The following is a 27975-nucleotide window of genomic DNA, read 5'->3' as shown; positions in this document are numbered from 1 at the left end:
AAATTCAAGATTAAATTTGTCAAACAAAAACCTTTAACAAGGTTTTTATTTGTCAGGGTTTGTAGACCCTTCTCTCCTATGTGGCTTAATCTTTGGTGCCACAATAGTCTTTTCTATAGGTAATTAAAATTTAGTAGAAAGAGCATATTAGGTATACAAAATCCACAATCATCTATTTAAGAGTGTGCTATCTATATACCCAATGAAGTAGTCGTAGACTTAGTTTTCACAGAGTATTATTGCATTCAATAGTGCATGCATCAAGCTAAAACAAAGTTCCCAATCTATAAGCTATAGCAATCACCATAGAACCTATTACCATTTTAACACTTGCTTCAAAAAACACAATTCGCGTACTTGCGTCTATTGATTTTTCTATGAATAACAAATTACTTGCTAATCTTGGGATATACAAGCCACCTTCAAATCTCCTAATTCCACCACCAAGAAATTTTATTTGATTACTACCATGACCAACAATATCTAAATAGGAACTATTACTTAAGTACACCTTTTCTTCTTCATACCTAGGAAACCAATGCATAGTTTAGGTCATAAGAAAAGATACATTTGAATCAATCAACCATGCATTCACACTTACATGAGTGTTTGAAGTTGCAATGAATTTGTAGAGACAAAAATTGCATACCCCTTTGCAATCTCACCTACATTTTTGCAGCCACTTTTTAGTCCATTCCCCTAGCATCTGAGTAGGCTCATTTCAGCCCTTGCATCAACCTTTTCTCTCTTAGGATGCTCAAAACACCTTTCCAACAGCTACCTTTGAGCTTTAGTTTTGTGTTGACCACGTGTTTCTCTTGCCACACGTCATTTTTTAGCGTGATTTGTCTGGACACTAGCGTGCCACATAGATGTCTATGCACCACGGAAATGTCCCATGACATTTTAACATTCAAATGTTGGTTCTGAGCATTTTGACACTTGTCACCTACCTAGGTCAATGGAAACAACTTGGAATCTTCTAGAACGACTTAACAACTCTTCTTTCCTCCCTAGTCTCTCTTTTAAATCCATCTCTTTCATTCATGCAAGCTTTCTTGGTTCTCTCAGCTTTCTCTTGCTCTCTCTTGTTTGCTACACCAGTCTCTATTTTGTTACAACACTCTCAAGCTTTCACAATAATCTTTCTAGCTCTCTTGGCTTTCTCAGGTCTATCTAGTAATATCTTTCTCACATCTTTGAGCATCTTGGGATTTATCACATCCCTTATCTATCAAATCATTTATCTTGTCTATTTACATTTTTATTTATCTATCTATCTATCTACCTGGCTGCTGTAATGTCCCCTTTTTAGCCTGTTGTTGCTTTTGGATGTTTTAGCCTATTCTTGGCCCTCGTAGACTAAGACAGTTGGTTAGAGGGACTCAATTATCAGTGCAAGAGGCTTATTCCCATCCAGAGTTCAGGTTTGGCCTTCGTTGGACTCAATTCTACACACTATTTATAGTAAGTCAGTGGATGATTGAGAGGGATCCTTACTATTTTTAGTAAGGCAGATGGATGCACAGTGGATGCAGTGGTTGACTCCCTGGTTCAAACGGGATCGAGAAATAATGAGTATTTATGGAGTTATGTTATTTTAATTATTATTATTATTTTTTTAAATGCCTGGTAAACTTTTAAACGTGACTGGCGACACTGGCATGACACGCCCTCCAGCTCCACATGAAACGCTTTTGACCCAGAGCTATGAACCAGTGAGGCCACAACTGGGGGACCTCATCCCCACACTTCACTTGTTCAAACCCGCGAGCACAACAGGCCTACAAAGAAACAAGGCCTGTGAGCACAATGGCCCAGCAAGGGTTTGAACCTTGGTGGCCGCTTCACCAACGAAGTGTTTTAACCGCGACACTACATGTTCGAAGATTATGTTATTTTAATTATTAATAAAGTAATATTTTATTAATAATTAATCATTAAAGGCACATTATAAAGTTATTAAAGTCTCTTTATGTGCAATGGGGCCATGATCCTCAATTAAGTGACTTAAAGTGCAATTAATCATTTTTAATATTTGAGGCCTATTTATTGATGCATTTGATAAAGTCAAAAGATAAATATAAAATATCATTTTAAATGATATTAATGTGCAGCTAATAATTCAAGTCTTGGGCGCCCACTTATGAGGATATTAAATAAAGTTATTATGCAAACCCTAAAGTGGATTTAAATGCTCTTAAGGAGATTGAGGTTATAAAAGGACTCAAAAAGAAAATGCTTTTCATTCTTGAAGATTATAAACTTGTGCTTTTTGATATGACAGTTGTGTGTAGAAATACACAAGGGTTTCAGTCATTTCCAGCATTGGAGAACGAAAACTCTTCAGTGTTTGTGCAATTTTGAGGCTGTGAGATACCAATTGAGATTATTGCTTGATTGTGGGCTTCATCCAGGAGTCCAATTTGTGCTAAGAGGTGGAAGATTTCATCTAGGGTTTGAAGGATTGGAAGGTATATCTACAACAGACCTGGAGATTAATATTGGCTGCCATTATGCATCAGGAAATCAATCATTTAATTGGCAGATTATATACAGCTACAGTAGGGATGTGTTTAATTGGTAGATTATATACATTGTAGAGTGGAGACCATCATTTGCAGCAGGCATTTTACATACTAGGTTCTCTAATTTTGCTGTCATAAGTTTTGGGAATTACATGCTATATATTTGTAACTATATGTTGTGAAAATAATTAATAAAAGACTTCATTATGCTGCTGCCATATAATTTCTAGTTTGCATGCCAAGTGTTTGATGATTTGTCAAGCAGCCGTAGTTATTATTTTTAGTCACTTATATGCATGTTAAAATTCAAAATCAGTTGGCATATCATTTCTATGACATTGTTAGTCAATCTTTCATGGTTAGAGGCATTCACAAACATCAATTGCAGCATACAAGACCGAAACAATACAAACAGAAACTCATAACAGCAAGTTCAAACATTGTATGCAAAGTGTTCAACAATATTCCTTGAGGGTTTAATCAGCAACTTGAGGTCAGATTCGTCAAGGGATATTACAGCTGCTGTGGAGGTGGAAACACCAAAACAGGGATTTGACTGAGGCAAGTCCCCAAACAGCCCCAAACTTTTTTCCTCTTGTATATGTGTGCAGGTTTCTTGAAGGCATTCAATTGCACAAAGGTTTGCTGTATTTTTCTTTTATTTAAATCTTTATTCTACTTCTTTGTATCTCTATTATATAGTATTTGTTGGTATATTTTTGATTCTAGGTTTTGCAGGATCTTTGAAACATAGAGTTGGGATTTCTCTATTTTCCAGAGATTTTTGTTCTCGGTCCATACAAGACTACAAGACACCATGTAGACGTCTGCGTGTCATGTTGGTGTCCTTGGCCAAGACACTCTAATTTGGACCGAAAATTCTTTGTCGTTTTCTCTTTCCAATTTCTTAATCAGAATCCTTATTTTCTTTATCTATAATTAGATATCTTCACCAATTTAACTAGTTGGAGATATCTGAATATATGTTGTAAAACTGCCTCTCAAAGGAACAGAGTATCCTTTTTGCAGGGTCAGATTTACACCATTACTGAATGTATCACCATCATTCTTCTTGGACTCAAAATCAAAATCAACTTTCTTCCCTTCATTTGTCATGTCCCCTTTCTAGAGTGGACATCGGAGACGGAGGAGTTGGCCTATCATTGGAGTCTCGTAGGCTAGCAGAGGTTGATTGGGACTCATTCAGTGCATATAGTGATTGGATTTTGGCTTTACAGGCAGTTTGGAGCCAGTTTGGAGCAGTTCCTAGATTTTAGGGGGTATCCCTAAATTTTAGGAGGTCGTGATAGTTGCCAATCGTGAGGTTATTCATGACCTTTTAGATGGTTTCAGTTTCAGGAGATTTGGGTGTGTTTCCTAGTTTCTAGGAGCATCCCTAGATTTTAGGGATGAGACTGCCAGTTGATCCATGATTTCCAACTTCAGTCACAGACAGGTGGCAAATTCCGTTTCAGGTTTTTGGAGTCATTTGAGCCTTCTACAGCTATTTGGGATATATTTTTAATATATTTAAATATTTCTTAAGTTAGCGTTTAATTATTTAAATAAGGCTATGTTTATAGCCATTTTGGAGTGATAAGGGGTTTTTGGCCTCATCTGGATGCGTATCCCTTGGTGTGATAGCTCGTTGGAAAGGTCTTGGACTTTTCTAAATTTTTTTCTTTTGACTCAGATCCTTTCGGTGAACGGATTTCTTTATATTTGAAAAAAGGTCATTTTCTATGCACTTGACAACTTAAAATGAGAAATATAACATTTTAACCCTAAACGCCCCATTGAGTCACTTTTAGGGTTTGAGCTTCGTGGGAAGGTGTTATAAGGAAGTTGAGACCTAATTCTTATTATCTTTTACACATTTTACATCTTGGATTTGAGATTTGGCTCTGGAAGAGCTTTTCAGCATCTGGGACGCCAACCCCAATGCCTTGCCTGTTTGGGACGTAGCCCCCAATACAGTGGTTTGGATTTGTTTGCAGCTATTAGCATCTTGGAGATTGTACGGCATTCTTTCTGGAGGTTCAGCAATTCTGACAGAGTTCAGCGTGGGGTTTGGGGTTTCTAACCAGTTGGGTGTACTTGGCAGCCGTACGGCTATACCTGGCAGCCACTTTCCTTCCCACGTGCAGCACTTGGAGGGCTGGAATCTTGCCACAACTTCATTCCTAGTTATGTTACTCTTTCAGCATCCAGGTTGGAATTATTCCTGATTGTAATCTTCCTGAAATTATTGGAAATCTTCATCTGGTCAAATATTTGATTTTATATTCAGAAATCTGCCTTGAATCGAATTTGTTTTGGCTGTATATGAACTTCATTTTCAGTACTTTGTTCATGTACTTGTACTTCATTATTTACTTGTTGAAAAATCATCAAAATACAAAAAGAATTCAACCCTTCTGCAACTTCTGTCTATTTCTGAAAGAAAATATTAATAAGCAGGAAAAATCAATTTAAATAAATAAAAATTACAGCAGATTGGTAAAAGAGATCCATCAGGGATCTTTCAGTGGTATCAGAGCTTTGATCTTGCCAGCCTGTTGGGTGAAGATCAAGAGTTCTAATTCAGATTTGAGTTTAGTTTGGTTGAAAATCAAATTGGACATCATGACAAGGTTGTTTAGAAATAAACAAGCAGGAAAAGAATTTGAACAAACACCTTCAAGGAGTTCCAGACAGTCTAAGGGTACAACTCCTTCAACAAGTACAAGGAGAAGGTCTCCTGCCAAGACATTCAATGATATAGTTATGAACAACTATGATAAGTATTGCTCTCTTCCTAAAAAGATACGTGACCACCTTTCCTTCACACAATTCATGGGTGTACCAGTTGAAGATGACTTGATGTTTTCAAGTCCACGTCATCAACCAAGAACAAAACAAGAGTCAATTGAGAGCAAGGGAAGCAAAGGAAGAGGAGCAGTTATGATGTTTACCAGTGAGATTGGTAGGAAACTATTTGAAGATTTTGAGAGACATGTAGATCCAATTGGTGCCTCTTTGGTTGGTTACAACGCTGTCCCATCATTTTTGGTGGAAGATGTGAAGGAAGAGTTTGTAACTTCAAGCAATACACAAGACATTCATGAGAGGTTTGATGAGTTTTCAGATTGCCCAAAGACTGATTTTGAATCAGCAATTGATGAAGAACATGAGGTTGAAATGGACAGCGTAAGTTTGGATTCATTTGTCACACTACTTCCTCTTCTCAATTGGGAAGACCATGAGGAAAGTCGAAATTTAATGGTGTGTAGTGAATCCAAAGATTTGTCACCACAGTATGATCATAATTCTGAAGTCCATAACAGCAGTGACGTAACTTATCTTCCTCAAGATATGACAGCCTTTGGTCATGAAGAGAATAGAGATTTGCATTCTACATTTGCGGGTGCTTATGGTACAAGCATGGGTTATGCTGATGCAAATAATACAACTCACCATAAGTCTGATTTTGTGTACTTTGGGGCAGCTGATATAAAACATTGCCAAAAGTTGAACGAAGATTGGTTACATAGAGCTGCCCAAGCAAAAACGCTTGCTGCCCAAGCAAGACACCACCTCCAAAGAGTCAAAGAGCGTCACAATAGGTTAGATGACGCAAGGATACAAAGAGAATCATCCATTAGATCTTTATTTCTTCCAAGGGAAGAAAAGGACAGCGAAGATATATTGAATGGAAATAGAAATCAGTTTGATTTTCTGAGTTTGATCAGCAATTTTCCTTCATCTAATGAGTCAAATTTGAAACCTTGCATTGAGAACATTCAAGTTGGGAAGACTAGGTGTGAAGTTTATGAGTTGTTAGGTGGCATTCATAGTGGACCAGCCACTGAAGGTTTATCCATGTTGCAGAACAAAAACATCTACTATTCATTTGTGGACTTGTCACCTCTTTCATATGATAGGGCAGCGATGTACTTATTAATTGGTGACTCAATTTTCTTAGATGTGATAGTGGGCTATGAAGATCAGCGTGTAAGAGACTATATTTGGTGCATGGCTAAACAATATATTTATTTGGCATCCTCCAATGAAGACATACTAACTTGTGCAGAAATTGGGCAAGTTGCAGCCGCTGATCAAAGGTTTTGGAGAGGTTTCCATCACACTTTGCTTGTTGGAAATTGTCTTATTGATGGGTCCATTTCAACATTGAAGATTGGTGGTATTTATGGTTTCACAGTGGCTATAGAGAGACACGGTATCGAGGATGGCTCTTACTATCATTGTCTCTTCATGACAGATGGATGTGGATTTAGTTTTATTTGGGATCCAGGTGTTGATTCATTTGATACAGCGTCTTATAGGGATTATAGTATGTTGCTCCAGATATTAAGATTATATGGCACTTATATCAGAGGAGAGCAGCAGGAGCAGTTTATGTCCTACAGGTGGTTTGTGTGGGATCATGGTATAGACATGTGTAGTACCTTCCTTTCGTGGATCCTACATGGGTTGCTTCACTTCAGATGTATAGATGTAGTCGTGGGTGTACAATGGTTGTTGACACTTGGACGGTATGTTCGGAATATCACGAGGATGGAGCTGGAGTTTACCCACTATCCATCTCAGTTTATCGAGCAGAGTGGGATGACAGTAGATCCACAGGTTGATTGTCATCAGATAGCTAGCGTGGATGAGTTATGTGATGTTACTCCTAGTGAGTACTTTGAGCCAGTTGATGTGGCAATTTCACCTAATTCTCTAGACAGGGTGATTGTTTCATTGCTAGTTGGTGATTACATATTTTTAGATGCCAGCTTGGACAGTGATGATTTTAGTCAGTATTATATATTGTCTAGTGAGTTGGCATTAGATCTTCCGGCACATCAGCAGCAGTGTGTGGCAGTTGTGTGTCACTTGTGTCAGATGGGGTCAGATCACAGAGGGTCTTCCATGGATTGGCATTCATTGGATATTATGACGGATGTTATGCATGTTGGTGATCACAGACACACTAGTGGTCTTGGCATTTATGGATATTTGATCTATGGAGATGATATAGTTTTCCATTGCTCACTCGAGGTATTCAGCGGGAGCTATGCTTCGCTCTGGGACCCAGACAGTGTTGATTTGACAGCACAGGTGCTTCAGCATTTTGAGGAGCCATTCCAAACCGGGGCATTGCATGTTGTTTATATCAGAGATGAGCAGCAGTTACATGCAATGATTTGTTTTACATCTTATTTGGGATGGTGGAGGATTGGTGTTTCAGTTGCTTGTGGGCAAGCAACTCCGAGAGGGGAGGCTTGTCATGTCCCCTTTCTAGAGTGGACATCGGAGACGGAGGAGTTGGCCTATCATTGGAGTCTCGTAGGCTAGCAGAGGTTGATTGGGACTCATTCAGTGCATATAGTGATTGGATTTTGGCTTTACAGGCAGTTTGGAGCCAGTTTGGAGCAGTTCCTACATTTTAGGGGGTATCCCTAAATTTTAGGAGGTCGTGACAGTTGCCAATCGTGAGGTTATTCATGACCTTTTAGATGGTTTCAGTTTCAGGAGATTTGGGTGTGTTTCCTAGTTTCTAGGAGCATCCCTAGATTTTAGGGATGAGACTGCCAGTTGATCCATGATTTCCGACTTCAGTCACAGACAAGTGGCAAATTCCGTTTCAGGTTTTTGGAGTCATTTGAGCCTTCTACAGCTATTTGGGATATATTTTTAATATATTTAAATATTTCTTAAGTTAGCGTTTAATTATTTAAATAAGGCTATGTTTATAGCCATTTTGGAGTGATAAGGGGTTTTTGGCCTCATCTGGATGCGTATCCCTTGGTGTGATAGCTCGTTGGAAAGGTCTTGGACTTTTCTAAATTTTTTTCTTTTGACTCAGATCCTTTCGGTGAACGGATTTCTTTATATTTGAAAAAAGGTCATTTTCTATGCACTTGACAACTTAAAATGAGAAATATAACATTTTAACCCTAAACGCCCCATTGAGTCACTTTTAGGGTTTGAGCTTCGTGGGAAGGTGTTATAAGGAAGTTGAGACCTAATTCTTATTATCTTTTACACATTTTACATCTTGGATTTGAGATTTGGCTCTGGAAGAGCTTTTCAGCATCTGGGACGCCAACCCCAATGCCTTGCCTGTTTGGGACGTAGCCCCCAATACAGTGGTTTGGATTTGTTTGCAGCTATTAGCATCTTGGAGATTGTACGGCATTCTTTCTGGAGGTTCAGCAATTCTGACAGAGTTCAGCGTGGGGATTGGGGTTTCTAACCAGTTGGGTGTACTTGGCAGCCGTACGGCTGTACCTGGCAGCCACTTTCCTTCCCACGTGCAGCACTTGGAGGGCTGGAATCTTGCCACAACTTCATTCCTAGTTATGTTACTCTTTCAGCATCCAGGTTGGAATTATTCCTGATTGTAATCTTCCTGAAATTATTGGAAATCTTCATCTGGTCAAATATTTGATTTTATATTCAGAAATCTGCCTTGAATCGAATTTGTTTTGGCTGTATATGAACTTCATTTTCAGTACTTTGTTCATGTACTTGTACTTCATTATTTACTTGTTGAAAAATCATCAAAATACAAAAAGAATTCAACCCTTCTGCAACTTCTGTCTATTTCTGAAAGAAAATATTAATAAGCAGGAAAAATCAATTTAAATAAATAAAAATTACAGCAGATTGGTAAAAGAGATCCATCAGGGATCTTTCATCATTGCACCCCTTACAAAAGTGATTAGGTTTATTGCAGTTCCAACAAATGGCTTTGGACTTTCTAAGAGATTTAGATCTCCCTAGACTTGGATTTGGATTTGTTACACTACTTGTTCTTCTTCTTGCCTTTTTCATTTGGTTTTCTTTAACACTCAAAGTCTTTTTGGCAGTTAGAGAGACCTTCCTCTTCATCTCTTGAGAAAGCAAACAACCAACAATATCCACTACCTTCAAAATAGTAGAAGTGTGCCCAATGTCCATGACCAAGTTGTCCCATGAGTTTGGGAATGAACAAGTTTTATATTTTTCCTTCTTATCCATCTTCATATCTACAAAGCTTAATTGCATCAGCAACATGTTAAATTCTTCCAGGTGGTCAGAAATCCATCCATCTTCCATTTTCAAAGAATAGAGCTTCTTCCTCAAAATAATTTTTGTTCACCACAGATTTGGCTTGATAGATCTCTTCCAATTTCTTTTATATATATTTTGTAGTGGGTTTTGTTGTGAGGTATTCACACATCGCCCCATTGCAAATAGGGACCCTTACTTTTTTTTCGCTTTCTAGGATAGTGTTAGAGTCCTTTGCTATTATCCTTTGCATTGAAGGGGTATAGTTTCTTAAGTAGCCAAAGGGTTCATCAAGTCAAGTTTGTCTCCTTAGGTTTTAATGAAGATAGTCAATTATCAAGGCTTTTGGAATGGATGACTCCTCTTCTGCTCATAGGGCAATGATTGGAATGAATGACTAAGATAGTTCAAGTTGAGCATGAAAGCTGGATGAAGGAGCCCTTTATATCAAGCCTAGTCAACATTGTACTATTTCCTTCATCATCTAGATGATTTGAGCGTACTTCAATGAGAGGTGAGATCCAAGAGCAAAAATTTGGCTAAGTATGCTAAAATTTCCTTTGCCTCTTGTTAGGAGCGAATTTTGCTTCCATTGCTCTCCTTTAGGAGCAAAATCCCTCTCTAGGCTTTCCAAATCACCTAAATCTACCTCTAATCATCATGTGACACCTTAGTTGGAGCGAAGGATTCAATCCTTGATTAGGAACCTTGAATGAGGTTAAGCATGGAGGTCATTTCCATTGCTTCTCATTAGGAGTGAAAACCACTTCCTTTACCCTCACCTTGGAGCGAAATTGCTTTCCTGAGCACATTTAAAGAAAATGAGTGATTTTTAATGCCTTTGACACCATTTTGATCATAGAAGAGGTGAAGTTCATCATCATTTTGGTTAAGGAATGGAAGGAAGATGACAAATTTGGGTCACTTCCATTGTCCTCCTTTTAGAGCGAATTTCCTTTCCATTGCTATTGGAGTGGAGCGGAATCACATTCAAGGTAGGCATTGAGGTTCTTCGGTGCATAGAGACTGAAACCTTAGGCATGGAGTGATAAGACCAAGCTAGAGGATGAATTTGAAAATCATTTCCATTGCTCCTTCACAAGAGCAAAAATCAATTCCTTTGCCCTTGGTTGAGAGCAAATTTGCCTCTAGACCTCACATTGGGCGTAATTTGACACACTTGAGTTGATAGAACGAAGGAAAGTCAATGAGAAAGTGTTAAGCTTCGAATTGGAGGCCATTTCCTTTTCTCCTTAGTGGGAGCGAATTTCACTTCCTTTGCCCTTAGATAGGAGCAAAATTCTCTCTAAAGCTTTCCTTAAGGCTAATTTGACACATCTACACACTAAGAAGGCAAAATCACAAGGTCTAAGTTGATGCAAAGGCAAGGAATTGATAAAACCTAGCTAAGAGGTGAGTTTGAGGCCTACTTTGCTCTTTGACAGAAGCGAAAACCTCTTCCTTTGCCCAAGTCTAGGAGCGAAATTGCTATGGAACCTTTCTTAAGGTTGATTTGATGCACTTGAAGTAATGAAAGGCAAAATTTGATTAAGTGTGAGAGAATTTCCTTTGCTCCTCATTGAGAGCAAAATTTTGTTCCATTGCTCCTTAGTGGGAGCGAAATTCACTTCCATTGCTCCTCATTGAGAGCGATTTTCACTTCTATTGCTCCAATCTCAGAGCGAAATCATCTTCAAGACATTTGGTGGAGGAAATTTGACAACTCTTGCATATGAGGACTTAAATTCAAGAGATGAGTTGATAAGTGAAGAGCAAGAATTCAGCTAGGTACCAAAAAAATTTCGTTGCTCCTTGTTAGGAGCGAATTCTTGTTCCTTTGCTCCTCATTTAGAGTGAAATGCTTTTCCGTTGCTCATGAATAGGGGCGAAGTTGATCCCAAGGTTCCTCTTGAAGCTATTTTGACCTATTTTCACCTATGGATGATTGGAACCTAGAATTTGAGTTGATGGAAGGAAGAAAGAGGATGAAAATTTGGTTAAGTATCAAAAAATTTCCTTTGCTCCTCTCTAGGAGCAAATTATGCTTCCATTGCTCCTCATTGGGAGCGAAATTACCTTCCTTTGCTTCTTCTTGGAAGCAAAAATCTCCCTTAAAGCATTTTGATGATAATTTTGAGCATTTCATATGGGAGAGATAATGATCTTAAGGGATAAAAAAGGTAAGAGTGATGAAGTATTGCTAAGTAAATTGGATTTCTTACCACTTCCATTGCTCCTAATTTGGAGCGATTTTTATCTCCATTGCCTTGAGGATGGAGCGAATTCTTGTTCCATTGTTCCTTTCTTGGAGTGAAAAGCTCTTCCTTTGCTCCCCTTTAGGAGCGAATTTGCTCAATTAAAACACATTTGGCGCCAAAACAATATTTTTAATAAGTGGTGAGTTGGCCTTCTTTAGGGAGAAAATTCAATTTTATTTGCTCAAGATCAAGTCAGCCTCACCCTAAAAGGACACATCTCCTCATCAAGGCGCCTATATAAGGAGACTTGAAGCAATCCTTTCTTCTAGAGCGAACTTGATCTGCAGATCAGCAGTCCCCATCAACTCCACTAGCGAAATTGATCAGCAAGGCAAGGAATCCAATCAATATCAACAGCAAATCTGATTCAGGAAGCATATCATCAAACGAATTTGATTACATCAACAGCAAATTCAGTCAGCATCAACATCAAATCTGATCCACAAGCAGCGGCTCCAATCAATAGTGACAGCAAAATTCACAAAGGAAGAAGCAAATTTGAGACAACAAATTTGCTCATAAGGAACAACCTCCCTTATAGAAACACATATTAGACATGAAACACATAAAAGGGGGGATCATGTCAAATTAAGAGATTATAAAGGTTATATATCATGTGTGTTTGATGCTCATTTGTTTGTTTTGTAGGAGGTGAAGAAAGAAATCAAAAGGACCAGGTTGGAGAAAGATTGGAACAAGTGTCTTAAGGAGGAAATTTCAACATCAAGATCAAGATACAAGGAAGATGTCTTCAAGAGGAAAACTTCATCGGCAAAAACAAGGACATCAAGGAATGTGACTACACAAGAAGGGTTCACTTACACAAGAACCTGATCCATAACACCAACAACATGAAGGGAATAACAAAGAAAGAGTGAAAAAGAGTGAAAAAGCACCTATGACATCAATGGCTTATTCCAAGGCAGTCACAAGATCCAAAACTAAGAGGAAGTCAACATCTACTCCTTGCTCCTCCATGATTGAGACATTCAAGAGGATAGTTTCAGAAGAGTTAATCAAAGTTAGAAGGTCATCATCATAACTATTGAAGTTTGAAATGTTGAGTATCAAGAGATATTGCTCAATATTCATTTATGATGATCTACCAAGTCTACAAGTGCAAGTTGAGGTGGCGTCCTAGTCACCACTCACGAATCAAAGGAGTTCCACATCAGCACGTCCAGATTCATTGAACCAAATTCATCATATGGAGGCACAAACTTCAAAATACCTACCCCCGTTTTCTATTGGTTTACATTCAATATTGAACCTGAATGTAATTATTTCATTGGCCATAATAAAGTTTGTTGTAACAAACCCTAATTAGGGTTTCATTGTAAAATCTCGACAATTGATCTTAAATCAATCCTAGCCGTTCATTGTAATGAGCTCTCTATATAAAGCTCAAGTGTAATGTCCCCACTCTAGTCAGTCTCAGTGACTGATGGGTTAGCCTATTATTTTGAACTCTCATAAGCTAACATTTTGGATAGAGAGTCTCAGTGGCAGTTCCACTTCTTCAATTCAGTTTTGGGTTCAGTTCCAAGGCCTTAGCAGTCAGTGTGTGGGGCTCAGTTGAGGGACTTACTATTTATTGTAAGTCAATCCAGCAGTAGTGCTATTTTTAGTCAAGGCACCTGGACACATGGGGGTTATTTAGTGTTGACTCCAGCTTCAGACAACGCATCAAAAGACTAAATATTGAGGGAGATATTAATATTTTAGTGTGTTGGTTGAAAACTTTGTACACTTGGGGAAATATACAAAATTGTGGTTTCAACCACAGCGTGTGAGTAAAACTCTCCTAATTAAGGGAAGGCTCCCCCTATCTAACTACAACTTTGAAAATAAAATAGGATAGGACAACAATCTTTCTTCTTCTTTCAAGAAAGACAATATCCTTTTCTCTTCACAGAAAAGTGATAGCGCTTTGATATAAAACAGCAGTAACAACTTTCAAAAAACCCTTGGAAAGGAAGAATCTCAACATGCAAGGTTCACTTGGAAAAACCCTTGAAAAGGAAGAAAACTCTAGAAGGATGAGCTTATACTCCTCATACCAGTAATATCCAATCAAATACTAGAGTTTACAATGTCCAATGGATGAATTGGAACACTTTCAATTAGTACCATATGCCCCAAGCAACTATCAAATTTTGAACACAAAGAAGGTTAAATTGAAAGCTAATCTTTTCACAACGTGTTTCATGTGCTTTTAACCTTCCTCATTCTCCTTTGGCTCTAGAGTGAAGTCCGAAAGTTAGAAATTTGAACTGAGAGATTACACTCCACATTCTGTCTCATCTGGGCAAAATGTCATGTCCCCACCATATTAAAACAAGTAAACTAATATGACATACCCATGAGAAAGCTCCTTATATTATCTTTATAAATAATGGAAAAAGGAATAGTGGGTAATCTATGATATATGATCCTAATCAATAAGACCAAAGTTACAAAGGCACAAAGACTTGCAGGCATCCGAGCTTACCTTGCAAATTAACAATCTTACACACAACAATAATACTTATGATCTCTCTTAATATGAAGACCAAATCACATATACCAAGGGAAGAGACTTATAAGCAACTATTAAATATTGCATCACATATCTATACTTCATCAATAATATAGTCTCCAATGAAATACGTTGACAATCAATAGAACCTACCGATGCCATGTTTCCCACCATGCAAAGAATTAGTATTGGGAGAGAGTGAAAATTGATATACGTGTTCGGATGATGAAATAAATGAATAACCAATAATCAGAACATAAAATACATTCATGCCGTCGTAATATTTATCAGAGGAACACCGCAGTACTTTGATATCGGAAATTATAATATTTATAGAACAGATTGTAGTTGGTATTGTTGATCAAATACAATGGTATTAGCGATGAACATATCCAATATATCGGAGACTATTGTGGGGGCCAGCGATTTATTAACTAATGATGATGGAACATTTGATCAAAGAACAATACATACATGACAATGATCCATAATATTCACTTCATATATGCATAGCCTTAGCAAGGCAAAACATCCTTATTGATATTTCAATTCATCGATACTACTTCTGCAGTGACAGTTCATCTTGGACGAATATATATAGCCACGGTTTGTAAGAGGATAGAAAGCAGCGGCCATCAATCATTATCGTGGGAGGAAGGATTATTAAGATCAATTATCAAAGGATATTGAACATGGAGGAAGAACAGATTATCGGTGCCTAATGGAAGTCCAATAAATTAATTATAAGTGAATTAAACAAACTAGTGACCAGCGATTATAATTATTATATGCAAGGCAGCGATATAAAGTTGTATAAGTAATTGGAGGTTGTGATCTTAAGATTAGTTAATCCTTGACAAAAGATGTGTCTATTCCCAAAAGGTGAAACCATACGATATTTAATGAGGACTGAAATCAGTCCAAAAGGGGTGGATAGGGGGAAGAAAAATATGAAGGTGCTACGGAGATAAGAAGAAGGGGATACAGAGATAGCATGCAAGAATGTTGTCCTTGCTCCCAACGATTTCCATCTGGCTCCCAACGGTATGCTTAATATATGAAACCTGATAATGTTTTTATGCAGAATTTAATAGTAATAATAATATAGACTGCAATACGTATGAAAGTCATATTTAATTTCATGTATAGTGGCAGACCAGATCTGATGCATGTCAGATCTGTCTGCCGTTACAGTCACAGTTATACTAATAACTAATGTTTTAAGCCAGCAGTGGTATTAATAATTTATACAACAGGTAATTAGTAAATACATTAATAATTGATAATATAATTTTATTTATTTATGTATATATATGTATAATGTTTTAATTAGTAAAAAAATAAAATTTCAAATTCTAATAATGTTTTGATTAGTAAAATAATAATTTATGAATCTCCCTCCTTCTCTAATACTTGCAAAGATAGGGAGTGTGTGGGGGAAAGGTAGAGTAAATCGGTCACATGGCGAAAATGTTTCAAGATAGGTAGAAAACCTTGAGGGAGCTGCATGTAGACTATGTCATGCGCCCTTGGCACAGTAAATCTTCCATCTTGTAAGGATTAGCAGAATAGGGAAGAAGAGTCTCATGCAATCTATGAGAAGTAAATCATACAACAAATTTACAATCTGTTCATCTTAACTGAAAGAATCTTAACATTTCATTATCGGTATAAGTAAATAACTGATAGGTATGCATATTATTATCTACGGATGGATAATATGGGAAAACGTCAATTTGTATAAAGAATGAGCTCCTATTCTTAAATCCTAAAATTATTGCTATTTTATGTATTTAGGGAAAATTTAGGAAAAGTTCATCACACAAAACCCTCTCATAATGACTTTTGGTGGTTATGAAACCATCCCTGTTGAAAACCAGCAGTTCCATCACCATTCAAAGTCTTCTTGATTTTTTTTGTGTTTTTGACCTCCTTGTGATGCTCCAAATCCCAAATGCTGCCTTTAACATGAGAACTGATTTATTGGCTTCCAAAATCGTCAAATGATGAAAAATAGGTAAGCATAGTCTTGCAACTTTTTCTTGATTGGATATGACATCAATCAATCCCATGGTCATGCTACTTGGATCCATTTATCAGATTGTCCTCCTCCCTTCTCATCAAGTAATGGAAGTTAGGCAATAGAAGCGTCCAAATTAGGCTACTTTGGCTACATGCCAACCCATCGTCACCCTTTGCTTACAGTAGGCTTATTTGTATCTTAGGAGGCACAAGTTGGAGTACACATAAATCAGTTCTTCTGCCTTATTTGCTGCCAATGAGTTGCATCTACATGAGTGGATTAAGGAGTGTGTACCCCCATTCCACTCATCTAAAGAGGAGCTTGCGACTTGTAGCAGCAATTTTAATAAGAAATTTTAATTGTGGAAGTTAAAAAGTTCATTTATGATTCTAGTTTTGATTTATTTAAAGAAAGAGAAAGAGTATAAAAAACACAATTATGAGCAGGTTCTTGTTGTCCTAGTCATGCAAGCTTTGAATGTTCTTGTATTTGTGCCGTGAGCATCAAGTTCTCCCATCAATCCTTCTTAGGCTGTGAATACCCCAAACTCACAACAGTTGTCTTCTGTTTCTCGATTGAGGAAGAGTCTATTAAATCCCTTTTTCATCCATCACTAATTTTCCGATCCCTATATTGTGCCACTCTTTTGGGAAAGAAACTAAGGAATGTAATATTTAGGAATCAAGGCCAAATTTAGGAGATTTAGCATGTTGGTATTTTTGTTTGACTTTTCTATGACAACACTTGCCACTTTATTGGAAAAGATTTTGAAAGGATCTTACTCATTTCTTTTTGTAATGTCCCCTTTTTTTTGAGAATGGAGTTGATACCATCTTAAGTTTCACCATAGCATTGCTGGTCTGCATCAACTAATGGGATCATATACATGATGAGCCTAGTATCATTAAGCAGTTAATTCACATCATCCCACCGCTCATTGTTTATAACTGGTCCTTCAATTATTTGGGCTCCCTGTATCTTTGATAACCTCCACCCTCTCCAAAGGTCGTTGGTTGTCATTTTTCTCAATGCGTCTTTCACCTTCACATGTTGACTCAAGACAATTGCATATCAACCTGGAATTAAAAAGTAATCAAAGCCAATAAAAAAATGAAAATTTTGAAATAAAAATAAATCCATAACATTGCCTACTTTCTTTATTTTGGATTAAGAAAACAAATTAGACGGTGTGAATTCAACTTACTGAAATATTCACTTCCCTTCAGTAGCCCCAACTTGAAGAATGACCTCAAGATTGTATGCAACGGTGATGTTTAGTCACAAACTTTTGAATCTTGCTTGCATCCCCTTAAATCTTCTCAATCCATTGTATTTTTCCCAATTTATGCAGCATAAAGTTGAGTGAATGGACAACAGTGTGCACAAAAGATATGCTTGTATTTGCCTTCACTAACAACCTTGCTGCTCTAGCCCACGACGGGTAGGAGAGTTGGCTTGGGCAGTGGGTTTGCTCCCCATTGGTCTCGATTTCGACTCTCCGAACCCTGTGTTTATATGATGTGTGTAATGTACGGGCCCTTACCCACACCCTAGGGATTAGTCTCACCTTAGCTCACCTCGTTAATGGGCGCTGGGCTGGGTCGCAGGGATACCCTCGGCAACAAAAAAAAAACCGTGGCTCTACAATTTTTACATTCTTTATTATGACTTGGACAAAGTTCTTAGGTCTCGTTGACTCAACGGTGTCTATCCATCCATCTGAAATTATAGATACTTATATTTCGTGACAAGAACCACTAATGGGCTGCAAGGGATTCCTCATATTTTCTTTTTCCTCAGGTAACATGTTTCGTACCTTTTCATAAGGGGACCTTATTATGTACTCCTTTGGGACCACATTGATGCTGCCCACCATTTTGTGTCAATATGACAACCATACAAATTTGAACAGGAGCTCATTCACATAAATGCCAGCCAAAATACTCATTGATTGCTTATTGAAATCCCTTTCCAATGGGCCCACATCTTTTGTTCATTTGTGTGAAGGGCAAGTATCTTCTGCCGATGACAGCATATTCTGCAAAGAGGGATGTGAAGGCACATACTTTTGGGGTTCATTTGGTGGCTTGCTCAAGAATTTCCTTAACTAAGGATGCAAATTGGATTGGGCTCTTGCAGCCGATGTGTTTTTGTCTTCTTGCTCATTAATATATTTCTGAATCTGAGTATATTAGGCAACCCATTAACACTTGGCCCAAAATAAGCTTTAATTCCAATACTAGGGATCACACAAAATGGGTTTATTTGACTTCTTGATCTGTTGTACTTAATGTTGCACTCATTGCATTGCCAAATATAACCAGCTTAACTGAGAACCTACTTTACCATCTTTGTATGTCTCCAAGGAGGTCAAAAAGGATAAAGCATTGAAGGCACGTCTTGTCCCTTGGTGAGTTTGCAATTTTTTTTGTTTAGCATGTTTTAGGATTTTTAGGTGGTTGAGTTCAGCTAGGGGGAGAAAAGGGGAAGGTGGAATTGCGTTAGAGGTGAGTTAATTTAGTTGCAGTTCATTATGTGTGCTTCTAACCTTTTTATCGTCTTCTTTGTGTTTATTTTTTTAATCTTGTTTTTTCCAAAAAAAAAATTGAGTGTCATTTGGCAATTGGTTACAACATAGATATAGAACTGCCATATCTCAGGAGGACCTAGAATATACCCATACTGGTACTGACACCAAAACTGTACCGGTAAAGGTATGGGTACTTGAGGGAACTATTCAATAACGTAGGTAAAATACAAGAGTTATTGGTCTGATAAGGTTTAGTGAGATAAAGGCAACTTGTTTTGCCATAAATTTGATATATAAAACACTTGTGTTCAATAAGTAAATAATCTCTCTGCATGATCAGAATGCTTGCTTATTTAATGTTTTAATACATGGCTTTTTTTTGCAGATGCTGGAAAGATTTAATGGACGGCTACCTGGATATATTGGTTATGGCAATGATAAGAATTCCTTTTCTCATGTCGAGGATGTTGCATATGGTCATGTGGCAGCAATACAGAAAGGCAGAGTAGGTCAAAGGTACCTTCTCACCGGTGAAAATGCATCCTTTACTGATGTTTTCAATCTTGCTGCCAATTTAACAGGGACTGCACTGCCATCGTTTCATATACCTTTATGGGTTCTAGAAACTTATGGCTGGATATCTGTCTTTTGGGCTCGAATCTCTGGAAACCTACCTCTTATCAGCTATCCTGTACGTATGATTGTTGTAAAATATAGATTCTTTCATTTCATAATTTTCAAGAATTTACCTCTTGTACTTTTGAAGTCACTAAGAAATTCTGCACTATATATTACAGACAGTTTATGTTTTGAAACATCAATGGGCTTATTCATGTGAGAAAGCAAAGACAGAATTGGGTTATCAGCCTCGAAGTCTAAGGGAGGGTCTAGCAGAGGTGTTGTCATGGCTGAAAAATTTAGGCTTGATAAAATATTGACTTTTTCCAATTTATCCTACGACTGATTAAAGTTTTCTGCCAACAACACAGGTGTGAAATTTCCACATTCTGTCATGTCATTATCAGTATTTAAATAAATTTTAAATTGATTCCTTAATATGTATCCCAATAATGTTAGGATTTATTGATTATGGACTTGGAAAAGGCAACAAAAATAGCTTTTAAGTATTCTTTTTACCTTGATTTGGTAAATTCATTTGTTTCTGTCTAAATGGACTGAATTAAGTCAAACCCTTTTGGTTATCTTGTTATCTCATTTAGAGTTATATATGTAATATCTATTGTTTATGTTCTCATTCTCTCAGGTAGATTGATATTTCAGTTCCGCATCATGCAAACTCCCTCAACTTCTGAAATGGATGGTAAATGCATTGTTTTGTGTACTCTATTTTGATTGGTAAGTTAGATGGAGGCTGCATGATGAAATGCTAAGCTTTGACATTTTTTAAAAAATTAAGGAATTTTGGTGTAAAATTCTTAAAAAAATACTTCTAGGATGACAAATTTCGCCCTTTGATACTGTTTACCGCTACAACTGGTAAACTAAATACAAAAAATAATAATGTACATGACAATGCATACCAGACAGCAATAAATATATCTTTATTCGCACATGCAATTATTGCAGAGAAGAAGACCAAAGATGGTCGGCTAAGGATTACAATAGATCCGACTATATCATACTACTTTACTTGGCAGTACACAACATATGTTAAAAGGACCCGACGGTTGTCGAGAGGTACACAACCGTCAACCAACCGACACCTAACTACCCAAGAGTGACAACCCACTTAATACAATTAATTAATACATTGTCGGATGACAAATATTATCAAATATAACCATAGGCATTTTATGTCAACTACATTATCCCCCCCCCAAAAGAAAATTCGTCTTCCAGATGACAAGTAACCATCAAGTAATATCTGGAAAGACTAATGACAAGAGTGTAGGCAATGACTTGTAGTGAATCTACCAAATAAAATGGGGGGTTTGGGGCCAACGCCCCCAACGGGGTCCCGGGGTTCCGTGTAGCCAGACGATGGCAATGCTACTCTACCAGGTTGTGCGCTCACCACCTTGTTGTGGCTCGTGTTGTACCTGCAGTGCTCCCTAAGTCTTGTCTGTCAGATGGAATTTGCATCCCGCCATGGGGCTTCATATCACTAGATGGAAGTTCCATTCCGCCAGGACCGCCAAATGGCAGTTCCACTCCGCCAAGACCGCTAGATGGCAGTTCCATTCTACCAACTCCACCAAGACTGCCAGATGGAAATTCCAATCCACTATGTCTGCCAGGGCCGCCAGATGACGAGTCCACTCCGCCATGTTTGCCAAGACTGCCAACTTCGTCATGTCCGCCAAGCTATGATAGCTCTAGAATGTTCTACACCCGAACACCCATTATCTCCAGTAGCCATGAATCAATTGTTTCTTCTTGCCCATCCATACCTCTCGTGGGGTTGAACCATGTCAAGGTGGCTCCTTTCTTGGGTGTCATCTTGGATGGCAGCAATGCCTCTACGTCAACTACATCTACAATTACTCGTTGTGGAACCTCCTCCATCCCCTCTACCCTCGAAGGTGGCACCTCCTCCATTTGGCCAATAAGGTTCTTGTGACTACCAGGAATTCTCAAGGGTCTAGAGTTCTCTCCGTACGAAAATCCTTTTCCTCCTTGTGCGTACAGATTTACTTGGTCCTGCCAATTCTTCGTCCAACCTAGTCCGTACGGAATCTCTTCCTTGGCATAGCTGTACAAATTTCTCTACTCGTACGGATTTTGAATGCCTTTTCTCTTTGTACAGATTTCTCTCCCTCCCGTATGGATTCCTTCTCTGCTCGTACGGAGAATTTCCTCTGCCTTCATATGGATTTTTGTCGCTTTTGTGTGAACTACCTCTTCTTCAATACAAATTTTTGTCTGCAAGGCTTCCTTAGTGAACTGACAATTCTGTACGACAACTCCTTCTCTACCATTTGCCTTATGTACAGATTCGTATGACATGTTCTACTTCCGTACGAATTTGTACGATGACTCCTAACCAATGTCTCTCTCCTCCTATACGGACATGTACAACAACTTTACCCCGCCTGCATTGGGCTTCCATCATACGGATTTGTACGGCAACGTCCCTCTACCAATGCCCTACTGTTTTCATACGAATTTGTACGGTATTCCCCTTTTCATCAGGCATTCCCTTCAATGGTACTAATTTTCTCTTTTTGTGAAGCAATCCCTTCGATATTGCAGATTGATTTCGACCAAGAAATCCACTGAGCAATCCCTTTGACTGCACCAATCAGTTTCCGTCAAGCAATCTACCAGGCAACCCGCCAAGCAATTCCTTTGATTCTCTCCATACGAAATTTTTTCTTCAGCTAGCCAATCCTTATGATTATCTCCGTACGAAATTTTTCCTTCATTCAATGAATCCCTTCGAACCTGTCTGTACGGGATGTTTCCTTCGGCCAACTTGTCTAAGTGATCACTATACGAAAATTCTATGGTAGCATCTTGGTAACTGATGTTTCCATACAGGATTTCCCCCTAGCAATTTGGTATCTGTATGATGGCTTCTTGGTGGCTACTACTTCCATACGAAATATCCCCCTTGTAGTTTGGTGTGATGACGTCTGGGTTGTTGGTGTACAAAATATCTCTTGTCTATACAGTGATGGGTTGGTTGCTAGTGTACAAAATATCCCCCATGTATGGATTTTGGTCTCCTCCTATCCTCGTGTCTCTTTTCGTACAGATTCTTTCAATCCCTTCCTCATTCCTACAACCACCTTCTACAGTTTTTGGCCTCCAACTTCTCTTCTCCTTCTCATACAACCTAACCTCATACAATTCCCTCGAGCCTGTTCCTGGACATAATGTTCAGACTTGGCTTGTGTACGAACTTTTCACTTCCTCAATTCCGCCAATTTGTAGCATGTTACAGTCGGGTTGGAAGACTTTGTAATCCTCCATCTGCCAGTGAAATAATCCATTCAAAGAACTCGTCTCATCTTCAAAGCAATCTTCCAATTCAAGCACCCCTTCATCATTGGGTTCCATGTCTTTTCTCCCTTCGTCCATACCAAGCTCTCCACCCTCAGACTCTGAGTCGGAGGATGTCAGTTCTTCACTCACCTCCTGCTTCCTCAAGTCAATCACATACTTGCAGCCTTCGTTCTCGATGGAGAGTGTATTATTATTTCTTTGGCATCCAAGTTGCTAGTTTGGGATATTCTAATGTTGAATATTAGGGATAGTGTGTATCCTAACCTAAGGAATTTGTTGAGTACTTTGAGCCTACTTGTTTTGATTCATCAACTAGGCATTCAAAGCAAGTTGCACATCAAGTTAGACTCGCATTTCTCGATACCTCTATACAAGCTAGTCGATTAGGTTTTCATGATGACCAATCATTTACAACCCATTTACAATAAATTTGTCACTCTAACTAGAAGAAACTTGAGCTTGAATATACATAGTTGCAAACCTTCTCTAATAGTATCAATATGGTTCTCAAAGTGACTTTTTGAGTAATGTGTTAACAAAAATGCCAAAATTGTTAAATTTTGAAAACTATTCTCCCAAATCCTAGAGCTTTCTCCACCATCAAGGCTAGGGGTTTTACTTCAAGAAAGGGAAAGAATGTATCATCAATAGACTTAGGATCATCAAAGCCTAAATCTAAGAGTGGGTAATCTCTACCACTCTTTGAGATCAACCTAGAGTCAAGAGTGTGTTCCTAGATGCATGCCTAAATGGGAATTCAAATCAAACAAAATAAACAACCAAAATTACAAACAATAGTTGTACCCAACTACATGCTTGACACAAATAGTTGTCACTAAGTCAAGAAATATTAGCTGCAATAACCTCTATATAGGAGATGATACTTTACACATGCATTAACATATATTCATATTATTGTGCTATTGTGCTTCCTTGTGATGCTTTCATTTACACTTTTACAAATATTGGCAAGGTATAGGTATATGGAGCTCAATTCCATGAGATACAACAACTAGGTTTACTTTAGGTTTTCCCTAGCTTGACATTGAATCATAAACAACATATATTCATCTTTTCCTATCTTCTATATTACTAGTGACTAATTTTATGTTTTAAAACGACATGGAAGGTCTGAGTTTTCAAGACCAGTGCCTTTTTAGGTAACAACTTCTTGAACACAACCATCAAATTGTCAAACAAGAATATACAACAAGGATATGATATTATGCAAAAATATACTTAATAATCATTGATTTAGTTACACTCAAACATCCCCATGCAACAAAATTGTAATGGAAGTAGAAAATGAATTAATATGGCTTAAGTGATTAGTGGATGAGATTAATATGTGTACTAATGAAACTTTCACTCTATTATGTGATAGCCAAAGTTTTTTTGCTCTTGTGAATATTCTCGAAGGTCAAAAAACAAAACACATTGAAGCTCACACATACTTCTTTCAATAAAATTTTTGTAATGGTATAATCACTCTCTTGTTCCAACAAATTGATTATCAATTGGTCAATATAAAAACCTCTATGTAATGTCAAATCCTATAATATCACAGCAATTATAGGCCTCAAGGAATTGCATCTAGGGGAGTGTTCGTGAAATTGACAACTCTTAGTGGCTAACTTTGTGTAAAAGACATGCAAGCATCAAATAAGGCCCAAGGACACATGCAATACCTACAAGTATTTTACATGAGATCTACAAAAATTAAATAAGACCTAACAACACATGTAAGACTTGTGAGCATTATGTGGCACATGTAATGCTACATGCATGATATGTAAGAACTGAGACATATACTACATGCATCATCTGTGTACGTGTACATGTATGTGTATGTGTCTGTGTGTGTGTGTCTGTGTTTGTGTTTGTGTCTGTGTGTATGTATACATATACATACATGCATACATATATAAGAATTAAGAGCACTTATAAAACCAAAAAGGACTAAATATAATCTTGATGTATGGGCATTATGTATCTCTTCCTCTAGATCCCTTCCTCTATTTGTGAAAGCATTGTATGGAAGACCTACAAGAATATATAAGACATATAGGCATTGTATGTAAGACCTAGAGGCATTATGCATCTCAACAAGAACCTAGGGGGTCTATTTTGAAGAGACTCTTTAAAAGGGGTCCAATAAGAAACTCTATGGGACTTCTTTTGCATCTTAAGAAAACTAGGATGAAAATAATGACAAGAGATATAGGGTGGTTGCAGGATCTTGATGCACCAAATAGTGACAACAAGAAAAAAATGTTTGTTACTTAGCAAAAATCATTAAATGGGTGTTTAACTTTTTCTATGGTTCAAATAGAAAGTTTATTTTGGTTTGGTAAAATGTATAGTTGTTATTAAAAAACATATTTCCAAATATTAAAAAAATAGATATCCATTTTTCTTTTCCCAAATCTCCCAAAAATGTTTATATTGTGTGATGACCCACAAATTTCACACAATGTAGAGAAGAAAAATGACAAAAGGAATGGATGTTTGAGAAGGAAAAACGAATACCAATTTTTTGAGAGCCAAAATTTCTCCTTACATCAACAATTATCTATAAAAAAAAATTATTTTTTTTTAAAATCAAATCAAAGTTATCTATATGATTTAGAATTTCATTTTAATATTCTAAGAACTAGTTTTAAATTGTAAATCTATATGTTTTAAATTTGAAATAGGTAATATGGATAAGCAAGCTCAAAAATCAAACTCTCCCCTAGCAAACATTCCTCCATCAAGCCCTCTAGCAATTCAAGAACAAGTCTAAAAAATATTAATAAATTTATTACCATTATAGAAATTTGTTGTTGTCACCCTCAATTGCATTCGTTATTGGCATCCACCTTAGAGGGAATTGTCACCCATTTTTAATGCCTCGCAAGCCAACATGATTCATTTTGGCAATAGAGAGAATCCAAGAGAGAGGAACATTCTATCGGCTTATCATATGACCAACTTAGAGGCTTAGATATAACCAAAGATAGTTTAGCACAACATTTTGTTAATCCTAAAACCATATTGCATATTGATGTACATAAGCTCAAGTTTTCAATTAAATGATGCAAACATGATAGTATCACAAATAATTTTTGGGATCGTTTGTGGATGGCTTTTGATAAACCTCCCAATAATTTTAGGTTACCATGTGAACTATTTTGATTTGAGATATTTTCAAGGAGTGGGTTAAGGAATACCTCAAGATGGTCTTCAATTCAACACCCAAGCATTGTTGCAAATGCAACAAATCAAAACCTCTTTTCTATACACTTTTTAACTTGTCATTAGATTATGCAAACTTATCAAATAGCACAATTGCAAGATATTTTTTTTATAATGGATTGATTGATATTATTGGACCCTTCTTGTCCACACATTTTTGTGTGTGCCTAATTGTTGCACTATGTTTAATCGTGCTTAGGTCCTCTTGTAGAGACTAGTGTCAACCTTGAACACATCTAAATATGATGTCCCTCATATGTCACCTTGATGAAATGAGGTAGCACAATCTAGAACACAAGTTAAGGCAACGGAGACAAGAACATAAGTAGAACATAAGTTGGCACATTAAAGGCTATCTAGTAGAAGAGAAGCAAAACGATTCTTTCTTTTAGGTAAATTTAAAGTTATTTCATGGTGTATTCCATTTGAAATAATATAAAAAAATATATTAGTACTAATGTATCTAAGTGGGATAAGAGTTGATGGCAAAGGATCTTATTGAAGTTCATCATGATTTCTTCTTGTCATTCAATTTGGCCTAGACTTGATGGTATATTATTTTTTCACATGTCTAACCTTTTTTATTTGCACACATTTCATTTTTTGTGAGTAATTATATATTATTTTATATCTTGATGTTATTTTACTTTTATATCCTATTCAAAATGTAAATGAGGCGGCACTTTTTCCAGTGTGACTTAATATCCTGATTTTCCCAAGGGACCATTATTCATATCCTGATTTGCCCAAGGGACCATTATTCATGTAATGACTTTGTAAACCTCAACAAAGAGTCAATGTAATTATATTGAATTTTACTTGAATGGATAGATTAGAGAACTTATAGTTGATTATAGTGATTGAAATGTTGATTTCAAAGTTATTATGATTAATGTATGTATACAATATTACATTCTTGTTATTTTTCATACAAGAAATCTTAGTCAGTTCATCCATGATGAGTCCTCAATTAATACACGATGTTTCATTGGTGGTATATGTGTTTTCTATACTAGATGAGTTTTTGTTTAGAAGTCTAGATTGTTTATTTACATATCGAACCTCTTTTTATTGTATGTATTTCCTTTCTTGTCAATAAGTATATATTAATTTATATCGATCTTATTTTACTATTATAGCCTATCCAAAAGTGAGCAATTTGGTGTCTCTACCATCATGCTTTGCTAGAACTCGTAATCATCCAAAGAGACCATCATTTGCAAAATGATTCTTAGAACAACATAAAAAAGTTGAAGTAATTGAATTGAATTTTATTTTAATTTACAGCTTAAAGATCTTATAGTTGATTATAGTGATTTAGATGTTAATTTCAAAGTTCTAACTCATTCAATTACAATTGAACTAATTAAACAAATTTGTGGTTTTACTTGTTATTGTAGTGAACGTTGCATCCATCAACTACTAAGCATTGTGGCGCCAAGATGCCACTTTTTGAGGGTACATGAGACGTTGAAACTTACTAGTGACATAGTGTCAAGTGGACCTATGTTTGTATTACATTGATATACAATATAATTTATTTGTTGTGTACATATTCCTACTTCGAAACTTAAAAACTGTATGTATAATCACTTTAGAATGGTTGAGATGAACAATAACATGTTATAGATTGATTCCTTATAAGATTTTTTTTAGTAGAAAGATCATATGGTGTTTCCTACCCTAGAACACGATAATATTCATTATCATTATGCTAGTTTTAGTTAGATATAAGATTGTCTTAGAATAACATATGACCATTTGTCCATCAAATGAGTTATTTCTCGATGAATGCCCTAATTAGTGTGAATTAATTAGAAAGAAAGATAATGGCAATGGTATGAAATATATATTTATTATTTCATTTTAATTTA

The 27975-nt window shown here is 36.9% G+C and overlaps 1 protein-coding gene across 4 annotated transcripts in view; it reads left to right on the top strand.

The window, feature by feature from the left end:
* LOC131034245 (uncharacterized) overlaps positions 1–27768 on the top strand; it is a 48025-nt gene extending 20257 nt beyond the window's left edge. The window contains exons 4-7 of one of the 4 annotated variants that reach the window (XR_009103758.2): positions 19281–19586; positions 19693–19884; positions 20160–20216; positions 27502–27768. Coding sequence is in view for 1 of the 4 variants with exons in the window: in XM_057965665.2 (XP_057821648.2) it covers positions 19281–19586; positions 19693–19833 (447 nt within the window). In the remaining 3 variants the exon portion in view is untranslated. The other 3 variants (XR_009103759.2, XR_009103757.2, XM_057965665.2) reach the window with 3 other exon arrangements.
* The last annotated feature ends 207 nt before the right edge of the window (positions 27769–27975 follow it).

Source organism: Cryptomeria japonica, chromosome 3, assembly GCF_030272615.1.
Source record: "Cryptomeria japonica chromosome 3, Sugi_1.0, whole genome shotgun sequence".
Lineage (NCBI taxonomy): Eukaryota > Viridiplantae > Streptophyta > Pinopsida > Cupressales > Cupressaceae > Cryptomeria > Cryptomeria japonica.
The sequence above is the reverse complement of the archived record's forward strand: the minus strand, read 5'-3'. Positions and strand labels throughout refer to the sequence as shown.